Source organism: Pinus tabuliformis, chromosome 3_2 (assembly GCF_031772625.1).
Source record: "Pinus tabuliformis cultivar Carrire ecotype Pingquan chromosome 3_2, CPIR1, whole genome shotgun sequence".
Lineage (NCBI taxonomy): Eukaryota > Viridiplantae > Streptophyta > Pinopsida > Pinales > Pinaceae > Pinus > Pinus tabuliformis.
Window position 1 is genome coordinate 908,901,914 of NC_142302.1, and position 25,153 is coordinate 908,927,066.

A 25,153-nucleotide genomic window follows, 5' to 3' on the forward strand; every position below is an offset into this window, starting at 1 on the left:
CAGTGTGGAACAAGGCAACAGGGAATGGAAAAGGGCACGGGGGTATCATGGTTTTAGTAAGGGAGAAAGAAGGCCGTCTCTTTCAGTTAGGGAAAGAAGACTCAAATAAGCAATTCATTTGGTTTAAAATATCAAAAAATGGAAACCACATCAGAATTGAAGCATGCTATTTTGCGCTGCAGGTTTCAAAAATCTACAAAGGTAGAGGGCTTGACCACAAAGATCCATTTGTAGCCTTAAAAGTGGATATTGCAACATATTCGCAACTAGGTGAAGTCCTTATAGTGGGTGATTTCAATGCTAGGACTGCAAGTGAGCAAGCTAGCATTCTTTGTTGTAAAGATGATTGTGACCCTATTTGGCTTACAAAAGAAAGTAATCATCAGTGGGAAAGAATTTTAGAGGACAAGGGCTGCAATCTCTTTGGTGAACAATTGATTACTCTATGTGGGGCCTTTGATTTAGTCATTTGTAATGGCTTGACTAGATGGGCAAAGTCTGGTAATTTCACTTGCAATACTTACAATGGAGCAAGTGTGGTAGATTATGTAATTTGCTCGCATGGTTTGTGTGAGAAAATGGAAGAAGTTTTGATTGGAGATCAGTTGTGGGATTTGAAATCAGACCACAAGCCAATTTATTTATGTTTCTCTTGGATTGGAAAGAAATAGTTAGAGTAAAAAATTCAACATGTCCAACAAAATCTCCCACAGGGCAGAATTCTTTTGACCCCAGAAAATTGTAATACCTTCAAAATGATGCTAGAGAGGCTCTTCGAGAAGGAGAAAATTACAATTCACAGCCTTCATAGTCATGAATTAACACATTTAATTCAATGTGCACTTGCAAAGTGCAAAAGAGAAAAAATTAAGAAGTCTGAAACAAATTGCTTTCTAGTTAATGCTTGGTTTGACGAGGAATGCAAAAAGGCAAGGAGAATGTGGAAAGAGTCAAACAAGGATAACATAAAGCTCAAAGCTTACAAGCAGTTATTAAGCAAGAAAAAGGCTGATTTCATGGTTTCAAGGAGGGAAGAACTAATCTTCCTTGGGAAAAATAATCCCAAATTATTTTGGAAGGAGCTCCAACCGAAAAAGATACAAATTGGAAATAATATTACAGCTTCTAAATGGTTTGACTATGCAAGACAACTCTATGAGCAGGTTCCCAAGGTTGACCCCCCCCCCCCTGGTCAACACTGATACTGAACTCTTCACAATATAAGAGGTAGAGATGGGTATCAAGAAGTTGGGTGTTGGAAAAGCAAAAGACTTAGCTAAACTCCAAGCAGAGCATCTAAAGTGGGGCTCAAAGATTCTTGCACCTCACATTACAAAAATCTTCAACAACATCATACAACAAGGGCTCCCCATAGATTGGACAACTAGTCTTGCAATAGCTCTTTTCAAGAGTGGTGACGTCAATAATCACTCTAATTATAGGACCATCATGATAAACCCTTTGTTTGCAAAGCTATTTGGAAGCATGCTAGAAAACAAAATTAGCAAGTGGGCAGAAGAAAGAGAAAAGCGTGCTAAAGGGAAAGCAGGTTTTAGACCTAAACATTTCACAGTTGATCATTGTATAACTTTAAGGCACATCATTGAAAAATTTTGGGAGAAAAAAGAAGAAGTCTTTTGTTGCTTTGCTGATTTTAGAAAAGTGTTTGACTCGGTTCTTAGGGATAATCTTTGGCACAGAATGGAGGAACTTGGGTTTCCTAAACATTTGAGAGCAGCTCTGCATAGGCTGTATGAAGAGGTGAAAATCAAAATTAGAACTTCAGTAGGCATTTTTGAGAGTTTTAGAAGCGATATCGGGGTCAAGCAATGTTGCACACAGTCTCCTACACTTTTTGGTCTATATATCAACAAGCTTGAGGAGTGGTTAAATTCACAAGGGGGTGATGGTATCTATTTGGGCAAGTTTGTTATAAGGCTTCTTTTATATGTAGATGACCTTATTCTGATTGCTAAATCGACTCTTGGTTTGCAATAACACTTACTATCCCTTGAGCATTTTTGTAAAAGTGTGGGGATGCAAGTCAATATTAGAAAAACAAAAGTAGTGGTTTTCTCTAAGAAAAGAAAACATAACCAACATAAGTTCTACTTTGAAGGCAACATTCTGGAAGAAATTGTGGATTACAAATACCTCAAAATTGACTTCAACAAAAATCTAAGCTGGAATGGTTGTAGAAAAAAAAGAACTTTGGGGGGTTGGAAAGAATTTTGTGCTTTTTAAAATAGGTGTAGAGAGGCAGAGTTATGGGACTAGAAAACCACTCAAACTCTTTTTGGGCTTCTAATGATTTCGGTGATTCTCTATGGGTGTGAATTGTGGGCTAGCAGTACATTCGACATGTAGTGGAGACAAACTGAGAAAATTCAGAAGCGTTTGATTACAAACAAATTTAAGATTAAAAGTGCAATTCCTTATGATATCTTGTTAAGTGAAACAGGGACTGCTCCTATTTAAGTAATTGCTATGGTGCGAGTCATAAGGTATTGAAAAGAATTGAGCAAATGGAAGAGGGTAGATGGCCTAAGGCTGTCTTTAATGATAGATTGTACAAGACCAAAAAACCTTGGATGCAACAAAATAACAAATGGCTTAGTAAATGAGGTATTTGCTTGAATGCGTGTCCCATAAACAACAAAGAGATAAAAACTTTTGTTCTGGAAAAGTTCCACAAACGTACTTGAGACAAGGAGCTAGGAAGAAATAAAAATTACTATATTGAAGTGTTTAATCCCACTCATAGTCATCAACCAAAAACATACATAGAGGCCAATATCTCTTGGAGAGCCAAAATTCTTATTGCTTAGTTAAGGACTAATTCTCATCAACTCTGTTGTGAAACAGGGCACTGGAAAAGGCCAAAAGAAGTGTGGGAGGAAAGAGTATGCATTTTTTGTTTTTCTGGAAAAGTGTAAACCGAGAATGTGAGGCCTTCAAAGACAACATGGAAAGTTATGTAGATATGCTCGCAACTAGCTCTTGGGATAATCTATTTAGTGATGGGTTTGTCGAGAAGCTAGGAGCATTTATTTTGAAGCTTCACAGAAAAAATGTTGAATACATCAAGCAGATGAAAAAGCAATCTGTCCCATAAACTATCTTTAGCCTCATGAACATTAGAATAATTTCTTTCTTTCTTTCCTAGACTGATAATCGGTAAAAATAAAAGAACAAACTTTCACTCTTCCCATGCCTGTATATCTTAGAACTTCCTACCCAATAAAACAAACTCTTACCGAACGAAACAAAAAACCCCTCTACATTTTATCTCTTACTTTGATTTAAAAAACATAATTTTAACCAATATTCTATTATATAATTATTAAAATTATTTTGAGTGTCTCTTGGCTCCGAGAACTACATATGCAGTCGTAGTTTAGCTGGAGCCTTGCTTCCACAACGGACCGTTTTCTGGTCATTTCAATGGACAAAATGCCATTGGCAGTGGCCGGTGTTTCTCGCATTGCAGGGCAGAAGCCATGGAAATTGTCGCACTTAAGCTCTCCTCGTACCTTCCAAATATCACTTGCAAACCAGCCGTATGTCGCGAGTTTGCCAGGTAGCCTTCATTACCAAAATATAACAGCCTCCAAGACAACTTTACTCTTACATGGGGTTTCACTTTCCTTAATTCTACGAATAAACTCTGTGCATTGCTCTGGAATGTAAACAATTGTTCTGCTGCACCAGATACTACTCTCTTCCAAGTTTGTTTGGTGCCAAGTTCGAATCGCGTTACAAGCTTAGGGTCTCTGAGAATGTATGCGAGCTCCAAGGAACGGAGCTGCCAAGTTTACAGAAAGTATGTACTCCTATTCCACTAATTCGTTTTTGATATCAATAGCCTGGACTTTGCATTTATCTGTAATTAAATCTTGGCCAATAATAATCTATGGTCGTGTCATTTGACGGAATGGTTAGATTAACGAAGTGTGTGGAATAATTATGGAGATAAATTTCATTCATTAGAAAATTACAGGTACAGGACCCTGATTAAGAGGAAGTATATAAATTAGTTCAAAGTGTGAGACTATCATAGTTTAAAGTGAGAGACTAAAGGTTGTGTGTGAACACAATCCATCGACGATACTTCTTTAAATTATTTCAAGATAACATTACTGAAAATGTTGTCACATAATGACTTGTTGTTCCAATGGATATGTTTACAGTTAATTGTTGGGAATGTCTTACTGCCTTTATTGGATAAAGTACTCTGTTAATTTGAGGAAATTTTCCGTCGATGGATGGATACATTTTCTCACTCCCCATTTGTCCGTTCGGGGTTCGCAGAAAATGTTGTTAGGGCCACAGTTGTATGGGGAGGGAAGCAGACTCATTCAACGATATCTGTGTTACCTGCAACGTTAAGCCGGAAGCAGAAGGGGACAATAAATAGGCCTGGAGAGTTTCAGGGGATAAGAAATGTGAACCCACCCTTCTGGTGTGTTTATACACACACCAGAAGGGTATGACTTAAAAATTGCTTCTTAGCCGCTTCTGCTTTACTAAGAGTTCGTTTTCCTCAATGTAAGGAAATGGGTTAACGACCCAAGACCCAAGACTTAGAGGCATCTGGCTGGAGTGAAACTTACAGACCACCCATGGGTAATTTCAGGTGGTATGGTTTTCCCTGAATAACAATGATGAGTCAGCCGGACCACTCGTGGGTAATTTCCGATGGTGTGATTTTCCTTGAATAAAACTGATGAGTTAGCCTGCATTTGCAGATAGCAGCTGATGATGGTTGTCCCCAATGTTTGGTTTGACAACTGAGTTATAATAAGTTTTCCCACATCTAATATATATATTAATCTTCTTGCTACATTATCAGTGTAGTATTAGGATGGTAATGGGAGCGAGAACAAGAATGAGAATGACACAAGAAATGGGTTTCCTGGTCAGGTTTTTGATAACATGGATTCGTACTTTAACCCGGAGGGGTTTAGGGCATGATTGTAGACAGATGGATGGCAGAGAGAAATTTTTTGGTCATTTGGAAAAAAGATGGAACCCACATTATCATATTGACACTCAAAGACTCTCTTTGATCTCACGGCAGACTTAGCTGCCCCCATTTAGTTTGTGGTGGAACTTGTATACGCCAGGTTGGTGTGCCTCAATGGTTTTGTAACTTGTTGCACGGCATGGGAATGGCAATTTTTAAGAGTCTAGAAACCACTACAAAAATACAATCATACTGCTGCATTGCCATGGGCAACACATTGATGAAATCCATGGAAATCGATTCCTAAGGCCTGAGGGACACTAATAATGACTAATATTATCTGAGCTTCTGGTTAGATAGCTTCAAATGGTTGCATAAGGAACACTTGTGAACATAGTTGTTGACACTTCTATTTTTGCATGGAAGGCCAATAAAAAGTACTATTGGAGATGTTTCTAAGTTTTGTGAGCTCCAAAATGCATAAACGGAGGAATGGGCTATAAGTCAAAAGCTGAGCCAATGGGGACACATAATTGGCTTAAATTATATAGATTTTAGAAAACATGTCCCATTGCCATTGTTAAGAAAACATGCTTTGTTACCATGTGAAGAAAACATGCTCCGATACCATGTTAGAAAATGAAGAGAGCAAGGATTAGCAATTGTCTTGTTAAATTTGGCAACTAGGGCCAAACATCACTTTGGACAACTCTTATGAGGCAACTGATATTTTTCTTGGATTCCTCTTTCTGAGAGGTGTAGGATTGATCTAAAGATCATCCCATTTTGACATGTACAAATGAAGTTATGAATTTATTTTGATTATGGATAAATTTTCAAGGTCGACCAACCATCAAATTAGCCTCCTCTAGCCTTCAATGTTGCATATAAATACAAGGTGCCTCCTCCTCATTTTGGCATCTCATCTCATTCATCTTTCTTTCTCTCATCTTGATTGGGTACGGATTTCTGGGCCTCTCTCTCTCCACACGTGCGAAAGGAAGACTATCTTTTCTAGTTGCTGCGTTGACCAGATTTGACCGAAATTTCAGGAGGCTGACTTTGACCAGTGTTGACTTCAGTTTTGTGAGGGAGGCTTTTGTTTGGGTAGGCCGTAGTTTTGGGCACAAAAATCGAGGTAATTTGACCCTTGCATTGACCAGCGTTGATTGCCCTAGTTTTGGTTGTTGCGTTGACTTTAGTTGACCAAGTTTGACTAGTTAATTTCAGACTGTTTTGGGCTGCATTATCTTGCTGTTGGAGGCTGAGTTGACCAAGGTTGACCGAGCTGTTTTGGAGGTCAATTTCAACCTTGTTGACCAACATTGACTTTCTGGTTAGGGCTTTCTGTTTTTGCTCTTTTGACTGATCAATTTGGGCAAGTGAATATTGTAAATTGTACTCTCTCTGTTGAACTTTTGAAGAATTATAAGAAAAATTGATCAATGGTTTCCCCACATTGGGGTTTGTCCTTGGCTTGTGCCATATCTTGTGTCCTCTTGTGTTGGCTTGTCTTCTACTGTTATTGTTTATGTTCTATCTGCATTTTACTATCATGATGATGTGATTGCTGAACTGGATATTGATATTGGGCTAATAAAGAAATTGAAGTAAAATTGCTCTAAGCATAGAACATACCATTGTTATCCTAAAATTAACATGGTATTAGAGCTGAGGTGAAGACAAAGCCCAAGCAAGAGTGAAGAGCAATCACTAAGAGGAGCAATCATTGATCAAGAACAAGTCTCAATGGCCTCCACATCCTACTTCAAGTCTGATGATAAGCTTTATTATAAGTGTGATTATCATGCATGGAAGATGTCTCTTGATTTAACATTAGAAGAAGAACCTCCTTTTAATGCACCGGCTGCTATTAAAACCAAACACAAGAAAGGTGAAGTCAAAGCCAAGAAGATCATCAGGGATTCTATTCATAAGCACTTAGTTACTTACATCTAATATTTGAATACATCAAAGGAAATATATGACAAGTTGGTTGGCATGTTCAAATCTAGCAATGCAAATCAAATTCTTTTCCTCAAGAACAAGCTGAAGGATATAAAGAAGGGAAAAGGTGAGGATATTCAATCCTACTTCCTGAGGATTACTGAGATAAAAAATGATCTTCTTTCGATTGGTGAAGATATTGCTAACAGGGAGCTCACTGTCATTGCCCTTGGAAGTCTTCCTCCCGAATGGCATGTGTTCAACACTACTATTCTCAATAACGACATAACTCTAGGTTTTGAAGAATTGTTGACTAGATGTTGTCAAGAAGAAACAAGGATGATGGAACTAGATATGCCTTCAAATAGGAGTGATCCTACTGCATTCTTTGCTCATGCTAAAAAGAAGAACAATGCGGGTTCAAAGAAGCAATGTCAAGGAAGGTCGGGTTTCAAAAATGGAAGGAAGGGAAGATGCTTCATTTGCAACAAGTTTGGTCACTATGCCAGGGAGTGTCTCAATAGAAGGCTTACGCCTCATGATGATGACAATGACAACAACAACAATTTCAGGGGCAACAACAATCAAAGGAATGGCAGATTCAACAACCAAGGTAAAAGGAATTCTCCCGCTTGTCATCAAGGAAATGGTCACCCTTCCAAGAGATCAAGAAACACCAGGTATGATGAATCTAATGTTGTTGATAACAAGCAAAAATAATTCTATCTTATATCTGCCCTTTCTACTGCATCTCCTCCGGACACTTTGGGAAGTTGGTTGTTTGATAGTGGTGCCTCAAGGCACTTCATCGGGTATAAGGAAGCTCTTTCAAATCTGATTGAAAGGGATACAAATTTAGAAATTATCCTTGGAGACAATGCCACCTATCCCATAAAGGGAGTTGGGAATGTTAATCTTCGATTGAATCAGGGTAACACCATTCATCTATAAGAAGTACTATATGTACCCGATCTAAAGAAGAATTTGGTATCTATCTCTGCGATGGAGGACAAAGGATTCAAGGTGGCATTCATCGATGGAAAGGTACGTGTGTGGAATAAAAATTTCAAAGATGCATTTACACTTGGCTTCAGGGTTGATAGCCGATATCAAGTTGGAGGAAACCCATTGAGAGCTATGTCTTGCGACACATCACTTCAATCTGAATTATGGCACGAGAGGTTTGTTCATCTACATTATAAGGCTCTACTCGATGCAAGGAAGATGGTGACATGTCTGCCCGAATTTAAAGTTGAACATGAAGGTGTTTATCAGGGGTGTGCCGAAGGAAAGCATACAAGGGGACCATTCCCCTCAAGTGATAGCAAGACTACCGGCATATTGCAATTAATCCATTCGGATCTATCTGGTGTAATGCCCGTGAACTTATTGGGATGATACTTATATTATGCAACCTTTATAGATGATTTCTCTTGCAAGACATGGATATATTTCTTGAAGAAGAAGGACGAAGTATTCTCATGGTTCCATTCTTTCAAAGCTTTGGTCGAAAATAAAAATATTGAGGACCGATAATGGAATCAAATATGAATCAAATGAGTTCAAAGATTATTGTCGAGAAGCTGGCATTAAGAGGGAGACTATTATCGCATATACTCTTGAGCAAAATGGTGTTGCTGAAAGGAAGAACTATTCTATTGTAGAAGCCGCTCGTGCCATGCTTCATGATCAAAGCCTTCCAAAGTTCTTATGGGCCGAACCTGCAAACACTGCCGTGTATGTACAAAATAGATGCCCTCATCAAGCATTGAACTCCAAGACTCCCGAAGAAGTTTTCACTGGTAAGAAACCTAATGTTTCTCACTTTACAATTTTTGATAGTCCTGTATATTTTCATGTGCCGAAAGAAAAGTGAAGCAAATTGGATGCTTCTGGGAAGAAAGGAACTTTTGTGGGCTACAATGAAACTTCTAAGGCATATAGAATCTATGTGCCTGGTCAAAGAGAAGTAGAGTTGAGTCATGATGTCACCTTCGATGAGGATGTTGCCCTAAGGAAGATTAGCAACCTTCCTATTCCAAGGAAGGACAAAGAAGCAGATGTAGGAATTTAGGGAGATTCGTAGGATGAGCCGATGCCCGATGTTGAAGAACCGATGGATCCCATTGATCCTCCTCCTCCAAAAGGAGACCCTCATGGCTGAGGGAAACTCTCGAAGATGCCAAGAGACATATTGCACCGAGGGGGACATTTTCATGAAAGCAAGAAGCCGAATAGGTACCAAGGATACTTAATTGCTATGAGCACCATTGTTCAATCTGAGCCTTGCACATTTGAAGAAGCTGCCAAACACCAGGTTTGGAAGGATGCAATGAACGAAGAGTATGAGTCAATTATGAAGAATGATGTCTGGGACAAATCTGTTGTCACCTTGAAATGGCTCTTCAAGATCAAGCATGGAGTTGATGGAAGTGCTGAAAAGTTGAAGGCTAGATTCGTTGCTTGAGGCTTCTCTCAAAAGGAAGGTTTAGACTATGATGAGCTATTTGCACCCGTTGCTCGCTACACCACCATCCGTTCGATTATAGACCTTGCTACCTCGTAAGGATGGAATCTTCATTAGATGGATGTCAACACTGCCTTCTTGCTTGGTTCTCTTAAGGAGGAAGTCTATGTAGAACAACTTGAGGGGTTCGAAGTTCAAGATCGTCAAACACATGTATGCAGGTTGAAGAAAGCCCTCTATGGGTTGAAGTAAGCACCCCTGGCTTGGTATGCGAGGATCGATAGCTATCTGATGAAGTTGGGATTTACAAGAAGTGAAGCCGATCGGAACCAATACTTTAAGGTTGAGAATGATCGACCTCTCATCTTGGTACTCTATGTGGACGATCTCTTTCTGATAGGTGCAGACCCTCTTATTCATCAATATAAGAGGAGTTGACTTCCGAATTTGAGATGAAGGACCTAGGAATGATACATTACTTTCTAGGGTTGGAGGTCTGGCAAAAGCTAGGCGAGATTTTCCTTTCTCAAGGAAAATATATTGTGAAGATTCTTGATAGATTTGGGATGGTGGATTACAAGTTTGTGACTACTCCGATGGAACTTAACTTCAAGAAGTTATGCGGAAGTGCTATTGGGCCCGATTTGGGAAATCCTTCTGAGTATCGTCAACTCGTGGGGGCCCTGATGTTCTTGGTGAACTCCCATCCGGACATATGTTTTGCAGTGAATACATTGAGCCAGTTTATGGTCGAGCCTCATCACATACATTGGATTGCTGCCAAGAATCTCTTGAGATATCTTCGGGGCACAATCACTTATGGATTGAGATACACTGCCGGGAATGTGAGGCTCCATGGTTACTCTGATGCAGACTGGGTTGGCAGTGTGGTGGATCACAAAAACACATTAGGATGTTGCTTCTCTCTAGGTTCTGCTTCAATATCATGGATGAGTAGGAAGTAGAAGTCGATTGCTTTAAGCACCGTTGAGGTTGAATACATTGCTGCTAGTTTGGCCTCTTGTGAAGCTGTCTGGTTGAGGAAGCTCTTTAGTGAGCTGTTTGGACATGTGCTGGACACCACCGTGATCTTCTGTGACAACCAGAGTGGGATTCGTCTTTTTGAGAATCCCGTGTTTCATGATCGCTCCAAGCATATTGATATCAAATACCACTTTATCCGGGATATGGTACAACAGGGAGCAATAAGGATCCATCATATTGGGACCTGTTGACGGGGCAAATGTTCGCTGTGCCAACAAAGAGGAACTAACCTGATCGTGGACCCCAATCAGATCTGCTTTTGTTTGGAATGGCTAATTTCGACTGGTTTTAAAGGAACCCATGAACCGCTATAGGTGCTGAAAGATTGCTTCCCAGAGGAAGACTTCAATTAGATCAACAAAAGTAACAGCTAACCTATATGCAACATGCACTACCTATACTAATTCTACTTGCTTGTGCTAATCCTAACTATTCTAACCTATCCTGCAGGAGCGTAATTAAAGGAGATTAAACATCATATATGAATTCCAAGTCCCAATGAATCAATTACTGGGTTCATCGATGAACAAGGTTGTGTTTAAGCTTAATTGCAATCTAACTACTCATAAAAGGAATACACATTCCATCTTATATAAATCAAACTTGCAATTGATGTTTAATATAGTTTCGAATAAGAGACAGCTCATGAATTGACCAGGCTAACGAATTACATTCAAGTAACAGAGACTAATCATAAACTGGATACAATTACTGTGCATAAAAAAGATCCATATCTCCTCATGCCAGCAACAATGCTCTCATTCCAAACATGTAAACAGAAACTTGAAAAAGGCCACCTCTTAACTGAAACAATTCTCTTTATTAACCCAATGAAATCAGACTCTGTTCTGCCAAAAAGTCCTCCTTTCATATTCAGAGGCAATACTTATACAAAAAAAAGATCTGATCACAGGTCTTTCATGACCTTTGGCTTTCCGAGTTCCTATCAAAATTAAATTTAAAATATACGAAATAAAACGGTTGGTGAAACTGCTGGCATAGTCAAGCCATTACTGCTGGAGCCCTTTAATCTCTACGACCCTGGAACTCTCAGGTCGCTGCACCTCAGACCGAATCGCTAAAACCAACTTCGCGATCTTCTTCATGTCTCTTCGTAGGGTTTGTGACCAGATGGTCTGCGCCAGGTCTCTTGCCTCTACGAGTGTAGTTGACACATGGTCGCAACTCTGCTCCCAATAGTCCATGATAACTTTGTCCTTAAGCTTCTGCTCCCAATAGTCCATGATAACTTTGTCCTTAAGCTTCTGCTCCCCTTTGATAGTTTGCAGCTTTGGAGGAGAATTCTCATAGACCTTGGAGTATCGCGCCACCGTCTTCAATGCCCCATTTGCTTTAACTGCTGCCTTTTGGCTTCCTCTTCTTTTCTTTTCTGGTCTGGAACACACATTGGCAAGAGGTGGGGTGGTCCAAAGGCACCAGAAACCCTTATGTACGTGAAGTTCCTTAGGAAATACAATTTCCTATGGTTGCTAAGTATGCCTTTCCCTCCTTTGAAATCCTGGGCATATCTCTCCCAAAGATAAGAATGTGCGCCTGTGGGAAGAAATGATGTCCGATCTAGTATATGAACTGCTTGTGGTTCTCATCCCAAAGCTTCATGCAATAAACATGTATAGGTGGACATGAGTGGTTTCACTCCCAATTCATCTCGGGAAACTGATTCCTCTTACAGAGGACATCGACTAGGCAACTTGAGAAATAAAACCCGGGACCTTGGCCTTCTGGCTTACTTAGGGATGCCTTGAGCGCTTCAGCTAATTTTACGGATAGAATATTGGCCCAATTGAATATGGTCCCTCTCTTGAGGATTCCTACCGTCAGTGGGACTCGTTCGCTTTTGAAATGGGTAGCATTGGCTTCTCTGAACAGCCTGGCTATCATGGCTAATAGATGCATGACCAGAGGAATGAAATAGGTGGTGAGGTACCTTGCCACCGGGGCTTTGTCTGCGAAAGATATTTCAGAGGGATACCAGCCCTTCGTGGCGTCATGGGCTTTTTGGCCTGAAGAGTAGAACCCGTCCAAGAATGCCGCATTGAAAAGCTCCTTCGGAGCAGGAAACTTATAGATTTCGCTGAATGTGGTAAGCGACAAATCTCCGAGGATTACCCCTGCATCACTTACTATGTTAAGACTTGGGAGATGCACATGCTGCGCCACCCACCGGGTCACTTCTTTGTAAGGCAACAGGGCTGGCCTGGTGGCGATCAGATGGATTCCAGACCTCTGGATGTTCAATTGCATTTCGTTCTGCTTCTTCGACTTCTGCATTTCCTCTCTCGGTCCTCGCCTGCAAAAATGATTAACATTAGCTATAATCATGAAAGATATGAAAGCAACGCCCAAAAACAAACCTTACCTTAATCAAAACTTTCAAAAGGGGAAAGACTCTGTAACTGGGAACTCTGTGAATCCTTCAGACTCTAAATCTCAAGAGAGCGTGCTAATCCTTACTTAGACACGGCAAAATGATGGCTCCAAACTTGCTAGGCGATATTTCAAGGGAAACTGACGGTTGAATGCGAAACGGCCAGCCATGCGGTGAAATGATTAAAATCTTTTTGCGCGATGGGAACACACCTCCTTCGAATTTGGTTTCATTTATTCACATTCGGCACCATATACTGAGAGCCCTCATATATTAATTGGGTAATCTGGGCTAATCATGATAGCAAGCACTTCAGGACATTCTTCAGGCATACAAAGTCAAAGTTTCCATTTTAATCTCAAAACACATTGCAACCATAATCGTTAAGACCATTAAAATCATTAAGCTTTGTAAACATAATTCCATTCGAAAACTCCAGTTATCATTCAACGAAACAAAATCATTCAACGAAATCAAACTTCTTAGGGGACCCATTCAATTTTGCCCTAGAGCAAAATCTAATAGGGTGGTGGTTGTGGCCACAACAGGACCGATGAGTAGGTCGCCAATATTCTTATGAAGCCCCTCGGAAAGGTCAAATTCTTAACCTTCCGTGAACGACTTGGAGTCGTGGAGAGACTCTCTTATGAGGGTCTTGTATGAGATGGATAATGAGCTCTGGGAGCTCTGGGGGGCTTGGGGTACTTCTTGGAGCGATGAGCGACCATAGGGTGACTCACCCTCCCCTAGTGGTGCGCTGTGTACAGGGTGAATGATTCACCTTCCGTTGTGATACCCCCATGGTGGCATATGCATAGGCTTAGTGGTTCTCCCTCCCCTATGGCATATGAGCAGGATGAATGGTTCACCTTCTCCTGTCGACACATCCTACCCATGTAGTTTGGGACTCATGGGAAGTACCTCTCATCTGGCCAATGAGTAGGGAAATGAGGATAGGGACCATAGTACTACCGATGGACGCATCGTGTACTACCGTACTCCTTATGCTAGGATGTTGATATTGATCTGGGATCAATGGAAACTGACTTTGGGTCGGTTAAGAGTGGTATGACACACTCTCTATTATTGGAGACTGACTTCGGGTCAGTGGAGAATGGTATGATACATTCTCGATCATTTCTTATTTCTTCATGGTTCAGCAGAGTAGAGCAGAGCAGTGACAGGGATGGTATAGATTGTCAGACAATTTGGCAGGTGATGTTCTCCCTAGTTGAGAGGGAGTGTTAAATTTGGCAACTAGGGCCAAACATCACTTTGGACAACTCTTATGAGGCAGTTGATATTTTTCTTGGATTCCTCTTTCCGAGAGGTGTAGGATTGATCTAAAGATCATCCCATTCTAACATGTACAAATGAAGTTATGAATTTATTTTGATTATGGACAAATTGTCAAGGTCGGCCAACCATCAAATTAGCCTCCTCCAGCCTTCAACGTTGCATATAAATACAAGGTGCCTCCTCCTCATTTTGGCATCTCATCTCATTCATCTTTCTCTCTCTCATCTTGATTGGGTACGGATTTCTGGGCCTCTCTCTCTCCACACGTGCGAAAGGAAGATTGTCTTTTCTAGCTGCTGCGTTGACCAGATTTGACCGAAATTTCAGGAGGCTGACTTAGACTAGTGTTGACTTCAGTTTTGTGAGGGAGACTTCTGTTTGGGCAGGCCACAGTTTTGGGCACGAAAACCGAGCATTGACCAGCGTTGACTGCCCTAGTTTTGGTTGTTGCGTTGACCAGGTTTGAATGGTTAATTTCAGACTGTTTTGGGCTGCATTATCTTGCTGTTGGAGGCCGAGTTGACCAATGTTGGCCGAGTTGCTTTGGAGTTCACTTTCAACCCTATTGACCAATGTTGACTTTCTGGTTAGGGCTTTCTGTTTCTGTTGTTTTGACTGATCAGTTTGGGCAAGTGAATATTGTAAATTGTACTTTCTCTCTGCTGAACTTTTAAAGAATTATAAGAAGAATTGATCAAGGGTTTCCCCACATTGGGGTTTGTCCCTGGCTTGTGCCATATCTTGTGTCCTCTTGTGTTGGCTTGTCTTCTACTGTTATTGTTTATGTTCTATCCGCATTTTACTATCATGATGATGTGATTGTTGAACTAGATATTGATGTTGGGCTAATAAAGAAAATTGAAGTAAAATTGCTCTAAGCATAGAACATACCATCGTTATCCTAAAATTAACATGTTTAATATCCCATGAGCATTTGCCAATTACACAAAATTCAAGCAAAGAAAATACAAGGGACGGGATTTATAGAGGTAAAACCCCTACAATCTGTAGAGGAAACATCCATTGTATTATTCACCAAACCTTGTTAGCATAAATCCTGCAAGATTCCTCAAGCATGGAGCTCTAAAAATATTCACCATCGATAAGGTCTACATGGAACCATCTTGGACAAGGCTCTACATTGACCCACTTTGTACAGGACTCCTCATGTGGCAACCTTACACAAGTGTCTACAATGTGTATCCTTTATGAATGATCATAGCAATGGAAAATAACCTCAAGACTTCCTCAATATATATGTATCAACAATGACAAGACAACTTAACATAATGAAGGTGGTATAATAAAAGCTCACCTACCAAGTCACTTGGATTCCTATATTAAGTAACAAGGAGCCACTTAAATGCCCCATTAAGAACCCCAATAAGTCAAATGTTACCCTATTACATGTACATAAATGCCCCACAATGATGGCTTTAAATGCTACAACTATTGTCATAATGACACTGTATATCAACAAATCTTACGACTAGAAAATAAATCTCCACTAAAGAATTCAATGTTCATTGAGTCCTTTGATGCCCCATTAAATGATCCACAAAGGATGGCGTCAAATGTTACTCTTGCCATCATGATGACACCAGTTACATCAGTAAATTGGGCCCATAGACAACATTATAACCTAGTCTAACCATAACATTCTCTTGTTGAGAGTATAGTGGAGAAAAGGGCCTTGATTACATTGGGTCTAGTATGTGGAATCAAGATGATAAAGTTCCTTCCATTCTTCATAACTGTTGTGTTGAATATCCAGTACTATACATGCTGGGTGGGGGAGGAGCAAATAAGGGAGTCTTTTATTTTGTTTGAAGTACTCTTCCCATAGATGACCGCAAGATGAAATTATTGCAAGGATAATGCCCATTTGACAGGTAGTGCCATGGATTAGGAATTGAGGAATCATAATGGTTGGTGCTATGCATGAGTGATGTCATATCTACTAAGAATAAAGTAATGCCAATGCTTAAGTGCTTGGACTAAGGCATATAATTTTCATCTTACATCATTTCATTTTGGTACTAGAATTTTTGTATGAAATATATGATATTATATGCTATCGTATGTTCTCCTTGCTTAAGACCGAGTCTCAATGCCTATTTAGGTGTCTATCTCAAAGGGTTTTGAAGCTATGTGAGTGGCAATATAGGAATTTTTAACATAATCCATATTTAATGCCTTGAAAGGATTTTTGGTTCTCTAGCCCCCTAAATTAAAGTATTGTTGTTGCTCATGCACTTGCATAATGGATGAGTAATGTGAGAAAATTGATGATGGATTTGTGCTTAAAAGTTCATGCCCCTAAAAAACCTTTGGGTGTTATAGCATTTGTGGGTGTAGGCAATTCTTTCAATTCCCAAAACTTTTTGGTTGTGTATAGATGGCTTTAAAACATATGAGAAATCTCAAAGAACAAAAAATTGTTGGTCAACAAGATTTGTTTCTTTTTAAAAGAATTGTTTGAGTTGATTTTGTCAGAGAGGCTTGGTGAGCCCCTTAGTTTGTGCCTATCATCCTTGTAAATGTAAAGGAGTTCTCTTATCATTTGCCTTGTAGTACACATCATACCGTAAGATAGTATTTCATCATTTGTGTAAATGTGGATTTGTAACTCCCTTATAATTCTTATTATGTCCTGTCTTTTGCAACACTTATTTATTGGCATAGATAAGTTGACTTGACATTGACGTGAACTTATACCTGACTTGGTAATTTGACAATTTTGACCTAGGTTGATGCTAACTGGATTTAATGATTCAACACTTTGTCAGTGAACTTTGACATTTTGACAAGTAGATTTGACTGGAAAATTGACTGGACTTGAAGGAGCCTTTGATTGATGAGACACTCAAATGTTGTGACAATCATGCGAGTTAGATTTGGAGGTCGTTACAAAATTGTTTTTTGTTAATGAAATTAGTTGTAATTGGTTGCTGATCTCATTTTATCAATATCACTCTCTAATGGAAGCATAAATCATCTTAGGAATAATAATTTAGGATTTAGAAATAGAGATAAGCACCAAGAGTTGAGAATTCAAGATTGTAATTTCTACCTTTTAAAGAGTACGAATCTTTAAAATTGATGCCATAAGAACAAAGAGCTTATTGGTGACTAAGTAATTGCAGGGAAGAAAAGAATGAAGTTGCATAAAAGAGGTTTTATAGATTGATAGTAGATCACAAGGTCAAAGAGTTGCAAGTGTAGATTGTAATAATTATATAAGTAGAGCAACTGCAGAGGCCAAAGAGCAACAAACATAGATTGTGAGACACGTAGAGGTAGAATAATGACATTAACTAGAGAGCTACAAAGACTAGTTGCAGGAAAATCGTAAGTTTGTGATTATTGTTTGTGCTAAGACTCAAAGAGACATGTGATAACCAAGGGTTGTGGAGACACACGATGCTTGCCATACTAACTTTTAGGATTGTGATTACAAGAATCATTGATCTAGTTGCAAAGTCCTATTGTGGAAGACCCAATAATCAATGACAAAAAGAAGGTAGAACACACACACACACACACACACACACATATACACATATATATATAGATGAGAGAGCTTACCAAGAGACCTTTGGGTTTGTGTTTTTGCTTTTCTTTGTAAGCTTGTTAGGGGTTAGCTTATCCAATAAAGCAAGTTGGAGCTAAGACAAGTAGATTATAGTGCATGGGGCAGCTAGTAGACTTTGTTGATGTAATGACTCTTTTGTTAATGAAATGAGATGTTTAGTTGACTTGGCCATTTGTGAGGATGTGATTGTCACTTTTATTGCTCATTTGCGTCTACATAAGTGAAAGCACTTGTTAGTTATTCCATGCACATACACTTGCCGTCATATGCACTCCTCTATGTACTTTGACATATAGATCATAAATTCATATAGGTGGAGGGCATGCCAATCTAGCATGTACAACCCCTAACAACTATGATGCATTTGCCTTATTCGCAACTTCGGTACAAATCCAAGCAATAACAAGGAGGATTTTAAGGACTCATTTTTTTATTGTAATTGAAACAACCTAGAGGAATTTTCATAATCATATTAAATGTTAACCATAAAAGGTTCACAAAACTTCTGTAAATATCTCTAAATTTCCCTGGTTTTTATATATTTTATAGAAAAAATGATGGTTTTTAAGTAAAATATTTTCATGCTATAAAAGAATGGCCAAATATTCACTTTAAATTGACAAATTGGTTGGGAAAATATTCACCAAGTGACAAATATTAACCCTTGAAATTCACTTTTTGTTACTTGGTGAAGATGAAATGATTTTATGTAATTGAAGAAACACCTTCAATTGAATGAGTGAGCAGTGAGCACAACTCACCCAAGTGAATAGTCCAAATTGGATTGCAAAGTATCAATGAGTCCTAGCATGATTACTTGATGTGGCAATTAATGCCATATCAAATTTGGTTGAGAGCATAAATGCACGTGAGTGAATCTAGAATTAATGTTGGTGTTATAGATGGATTGCAGTTGTAGAAATTTTGTCAGCCAATAAAGACAAAGTGATTCAATGTTAGGGGATATTTGACAACCAGTCAAATCAAATCTATTTGACATCAAACCACCCATAGGGGCTTGAGACATATTAGTTTGGTGCTAGAGCGTGTTTGATATTTATTGGAAAATGTTGAAAAAGTTTCCAATATATTTGGTTATTGGATCACACAAGAAGCTAATATAAGGCAAAAAGTGAAAATCTAAATGAGTCCAAAATTAAAATATGATAAGGGAAAAACTGTCACAATGAAGAAGCAAGTCAAATGATCGAGTCTAGAAGAAGTTGACTATTCTCCATGAGAGAATTTTTTGATTGGTGGAAAATATGATATAAGTTTGATATATTTCTTGAGACATGTGAAGATATTAAATGAGATAATTTTGATAGTTTTGCCTCTATAAGAAAATTAGCTAAGGAACATCTTGGTGTTAACAACATCCCAACCTCTTTAGCAATAAGGAAAAGCAAGGGAATGAGTTTAATATACCCTTTGTGAAGCCAATGGCCATTTAAATTGTATTAAAAGTTGAACTTCAAGCATTTGAATATGGCAGGGATTTAGAGAAGCTCTACATTGGCTTTGGCAATTGGAGATTTATTTTAGTTGACAAGGTATGTTTGACACCCAGAGGGTGACATTCACAAAGTTGAAAATAACCCCATGGTGCATTGATGTGGTGGGAAAATCTTTTATGGAGATAGAGGCAACATGAGGGGACTTCCCATCCTTAGGACTGTTGAAGAAAGTGTAACTAGGTTCGGTCTTCATAATGACATGATCTTTGTAAATGATGTAATAAAAGAAAATAAATTATTTTTGTATGCCTTGCTACATGGGTTTCATGAGCAAGAAGTGTCATTAGGTAAAAGACTTCTTGATGTCTTTAGGATTTATTAATAAAGTCAAAGAGTCAAGTCATGTATGAAGGAGCTCTTTAAGAGCCTATGTAAAATGTATTCAAGCCAAAGCAACCCTCCAAGACCAAGAACAATCCTCCATTAGCAAGCAAAACGTTAAGAAGGTCATCATGTCGGCTTCAAAAATGAATTAAATATATATTTAAATATCATGTCGGCTCAATATAAGGACATGTCGGTTCACTTGACAAGTCGGCTCATTTTTGAGGACTAACCACTATCAATAGGTGGCTAGGGTATCCACAAAAAGGACAAGTACAAAACTCGCATTTTCTTCTCTGAAATTTCACATGGGTATGGAGCAATAATCCGCATCAAAGGAGGACAAACTTCGGATGGGTGTAGGAGCAGGCAGTGGCACCTTTAGACACATCCCTGCACCTCGGTTGGCACAATCTTAGACAATATATAACCTCAGGCAACCAGAACTTCGGACAAGTGTCTCTGTGCTTCAGATGGGCATCACGGAGATGTCATCTAGGTCTCCTTGCAGTAAAAGAGTCTCGATATAATAAGACGGAGCAGTTACTAGGACAGTCTCGAGTATGTGAAGGAGCAATAACCATTACAGTCTCGACATGAATGAAACAATAAGGATCTTAAGAACATTATCGCAGTCTCGGTGGATGTACATATATAATGGTAAAAGGCTCATTGTCTAGGTATAAGGAGGATCACAATGATCCCTCAGTTGCCCTCATAGCCTCAACATATTTTTATTGTGAAGTACACTCTCGACATGCTCAGATTTTAGCAAAGGATATAGTAATGATCCAAGTGCAGATGGAGACATGATGTAATAGTCATCATGATGATTGTCATAATGAAGTCAGAGAATCAAGATCACAATGAAGATCTCAATGAAGACAAGAGACCTTGTTGACGTGACGAGGATCTCAGTGATGCAATAGTGATGGCCTCATTGGTGCAACAGTGACAGAGAAAAAGGATTAGGGTCTTGGTCTTGGAGTGGCGTAGCAACGCAAGGGTCATGGTCTTGGTATTCGTTAATTGGAATCTCTATAAGAAGAATTTTGTGCAGGATTTCCTCTCCAAGAGGGAGAGGTTTTGGCCCTAGCAGAAAGCCAAATACTTTGTGTTTTTGTCTCTTTTGTTTTGGTAGCAGTTTGATGAAATAAACACACACACTAATAATGCAAAGAAGATCAAGCTAAGATAAATTGTAAAAGCACTTCACAAATTGTTATCATGTTAAGAAGAATCACTTTACTTTTGCTTGCCCTATATTCTTCAACAAGGACTAGTGTTATAATATGATAAGCGTTGCTAATGGTTACTTAAATGCACATTCAATAGCGGAATGTGGAGTGGAAGAAGAATTTCCAATTCCATTTCTAGGTTCCTCAAGATTCAGTGTAGCAATAGAGATGTCCAAGTCAAGGGATTCTAAATCCATGTTCCAACATCTAGAAGGTCCATTGCTATATTTTGGATCCCTATGAGGTGCAAGGTGAAGGTTGAAATGCACATAAACAAGATCCTCAACCTTCTACAAAACCAACCTACTATGTTTCATTGAATGAATAGAACCATAGGTGCTCCAATTTCTTTATGTTGATGAAGAGCTTGCCACTTTTGAAAGAATACAAATGGTAAAGGTTTGCAAATGTAGACTATTTCCTCCATAACAAATCCACCATCTAATTTGACTCATGGTGCTCCTCTCATCCAAATTAGTACTAAAATTAGCAAATTCTTCCTTTCTCCCTATGTGGATGAGCTAGAAATATTCTCATAAGGGCTCCTTTTACTCCATTTGACACCTCATTGTCCTTATCTAATGTTTTCCTCTTTCCATTGCTTTGAGCAAAGATCATCATCATAAAGTCTTGGGTCCAAGGCACGTGCTAAAGTGTGCAATAGAGTGTTGAATTGGTTCCACCTCAACAATGATTTTCTTCATCAAATCAACAAAATGAACATCAACAATAAATGTTGAGTTGTATCCATACCATTTTCAACCTCTCCCAAGTAAATTTTGTTTGTGTTGGCACTTTTGAAATTCAACGACAAGTGCAGTAGAATACAATTTTTTGATCTAATAATTACTTCCTAATGATTTTCAAACAATATTTCTTATGCCACTGATATCATTGAATAATTATACACAAAATCTCAACTGTAAATGCATTAGAAACGATAAAGATCATAGAAAGACAACCATGCACAATAGAGACAATATTTTTACCCTGGGAAACCCAACCTTGGAAGAGAAACCAACAATCTTTTCTTGAGGAGAAATTTGCTTTTTCTGCAACGTTTACAAATAAGAAATTTGTCTAGAAATTTGAGCCAAGTTTACAAGTCAAATACTAGTCAAACTTGGTCATATAGTTGCAAGTCAACATTGGTCAAACCAGTCAAAAGTCAACTCTATGGTCAAACTTTGGCTTGGTCAAACTCAGCCCTGTGGTCAACTCGGCCCTACGGTCAACCCACTTGTGTGGCCAAATCTATTGCCAAACTCAGGCAAACTAGTGTGTCAATGTTGGTCAAAATGCAACTGTACAGATCAGTCAAACTATTGCAGTCAATGCTGGTCAAAATGTGATTGTGCAGATCAGTTAATGCTAGTCAAACTTGACTGTCAAAGTGTTGGTCAACGGTCAACCTCCTCACTTGTGTGGCCTCTAAGAGAGAGATAGAATGATGAAGAAAAGACAAAAGATGATCTCCAGCAACAGATTTCTCCTTGGCCAAATTTCTCCTCCTCTAGAAAATATTCAAATGAGCATGCTATGTTGATGATTTGTCTCCTCACATGCTTGTCTATTTATATAGAACTCTAATGTCGAGTGGAGACCCAACAGGTGGCTCTTCATCACAAGAAGCCCTTCACTCATGGAGCTTACATTACAACTAAGTTACCAGGATTCGGATACGGATACGGATCCGGATCCGGATCCGCTAGTTTTTTGAAAATCTAAGATCCGGATACGGCAAGGATACGTCACGTACAATATATATTAAAATTAAATTTAAATACATAAAAATTTAAATAGGCAAATATTAATTATTAATATAAATTACTAAATATTGTAAATATTATAAATTATAATGAATTAAATTTAATATTTAATATTTGACATTTGTATATAATATATATTATATATTACATAATTTATATTTGACATTCGTAATTAAATTTATATTTGTACACAATATATATTATATATTATATATTACAAAAAATGAATATTAAACATATGGCACAAAATATATATTTATTATCCCCGGCATAGATTTAAATTAAATACACAGTCTAATGAATATTAAAAATGTAAATACATTGTGAAACCGGCTACCGCGACTGATGACAACCCAAACCCGGCGACTGTTTGGCGACTGTGTGCTGATTGACTGCGACTGTGTGCGGTGGTAAACAGTGCTGCGTGCTGCTGAGGGTCACTGTGCTGCGTGCAGGGGGCCAGCAGCGTGAACAGAAGCGTTGCGGTGCTGCGTGCAGAGGGGCCAGCAGCGTGACCAAAAGTTTTGCGTGCTGCGTGCAGGAGGGACCGGCCGTGAGCCCGGGACAAATGAAGGCGTGCCGTATTTTTGCCGTATCGTATGCGGATCCGTTTCAGATCCGTGGATCCGGCAATATTCCTCTTGTCTCTGCCGGATCCGGTAACTTAGCATTACAACTCAACATCAGACTAGAATTGTTTATTCTACTAATGGGTGAAAAATCCCATCAGATAAACAAATCAAACCCACTCTACTAAAAAAACGATCACTCCATCCCGGAGCAAGCTCTTGAATCTGCTCTCACTGACTCGTGTATCAACAATGGACAGTGCTCTCAAATCTGCTCTCACTGGCTTGTGTATCACAATGGACAGTGCTCTTGAATCTGCTCTCACTGGCTCGTGTATCAACAATGGACATTGCTCTCGAATCTGCTCTCACTGGCTCGTGTATCAACAACGGACAGTGCTAAAAAATTGCAAGTCATCATCCAGATTCATTGACCTGCGCCCATTCTTGAATTTCAATACACTGATAGGCTTCCATTGCATCTCTGTATCCAACAACACACGGTTATAATAGACCATAACTAACTCAGATTGCTACGCGTAAGGTTAATACTCGCTTGCACAATAAATTCGGATGCATACTTTAAGAAGTCTCCATTAATGATCTTAGGCCCCATCATTTTCAGAGACAATGCTTTCTTGCGTTCCAATGAGGACCACAAAAACATGATATTCTTTCCCAGAGGTTCGCAGCAGTTGAAGGACTTGCCTGTCTATGAAGCTCAGTGAGGCTGTAATTTTTTTTTTTGATATAGGAACAAGCTACACGAGCATCTTCTATAGAACAATGTTCTTTTTGTTGAATCTTCACACCCAATATTTCAGCTGCCAGATCATGTAATACTCTAGGCCCTCCTTCTTTGCTTCTCAAAGTTTTATAAGCGTAGGTATCCCTTATGTCCTTTGGATGGCTCAAAAACAGCACCTTGCATAGGCATTTCTGCTGCCATCACTGCCAACACCAACTATTTCGCAATCCATAGCTACTGCATCTGTCAGGCTGCAATCATCATTTACAGGCTTCAATGAGGCCAGTGTACTTGTTGCTCCATCTGCAATCACTTCTGGGTTGTCTAAATTTTTCCTTCCCGAGGCCGAACTTGTGTTATTCTGGCCTCCAGCTTGAAGTACTTACGTTTGTGAGTATGAGAATTCAGTTTCACTTTGAGCAGTGCCCAGTTAGGATTCAATGTAGAATTAAGTGGAGTGCCTTCTTTTTAGGATTATCTCTGTCATCGCAATGTCTCTTGGCATTGTAGAAGAAGTAATAGCATGGTTTATGATGCTCAAACTTCAGTCACAGAGATGGATCTTCAATGAATTTGCATGATTGCATATTCCATAAGCTCAGACCAGCCACACCATAGTGGACCTAAAATTTATTCTTCAAAGACAGATGGCTGAAAAGGTTCTGAGATTTATATATCTTTGACCTCCACGCCAAATCTTCACAGAATGGCCTCTAAATTTGTCTTGATATGTGGCTGAATTTCCTTTACTGGCAACTTCAGAAAAGTTGAATGAATAGACCTGTAAACCCAAAAACCATAGCCCAAAATAAAACCATAAACCCAGAAAAGTAAGAGGTAGCAGCCATGGAGACTTGTCCAACAGTCCTTTTTCAGCAGCAGTAAGTATTCCAACAGTGATTGCTTACTTCTCCCTTGGGCTTTGTCTTCACCTTGGCTCTGATACCATGTTAATTTTTATGGTATGTTCTATGCTTGCAACAATTACTTCAATAACTTATTAACCCAATAAGAATTCCACTTCATATTCCAATAGCAATCACAATAAACTTCAGTAGCAATCACTTATCATTTACCTATTGGCAGTGATTGTAGATAGAACATCAACAATGCACAAGAAGACAAGCCAAGACAATGAACACAGAGATTTAGGTTAATGCCAGGGAAAAACCCCACAAGGGGGAAAACTCAACCAATCCTTCTTAATGATTAATATGAAATGTTGCAGAGAGAGAAAATCCAATTTAGTACAATAGTCAAAGTCAAAGTATTGAATTATCA

General features: G+C 39.0%; 1 protein-coding gene across 2 annotated transcripts in view; it reads left to right on the plus strand.

Annotated features, from left to right (window-relative positions):
• The first annotated feature begins 3,359 nt into the window (after nucleotides 1-3,359).
• LOC149183571 (bacterial hemolysin-like protein) overlaps nucleotides 3,360-25,153 on the plus strand; it is a 398,103-nt gene continuing 376,309 nt past the window's right edge. Inside the window, exons 1-2 of one of the 2 annotated variants that reach the window (XM_089418766.1) lie at nucleotides 3,360-3,580; nucleotides 3,712-3,823. In XM_089418766.1, coding sequence (XP_089274892.1) covers nucleotides 3,445-3,580; nucleotides 3,712-3,823 — 248 coding nt within the window. In that variant the 5' untranslated portion in view covers nucleotides 3,360-3,444. The remainder of the gene's footprint in view (nucleotides 3,581-3,711; nucleotides 3,824-25,153) is intronic. The other variant, XM_089418767.1, reaches the window with a different exon arrangement.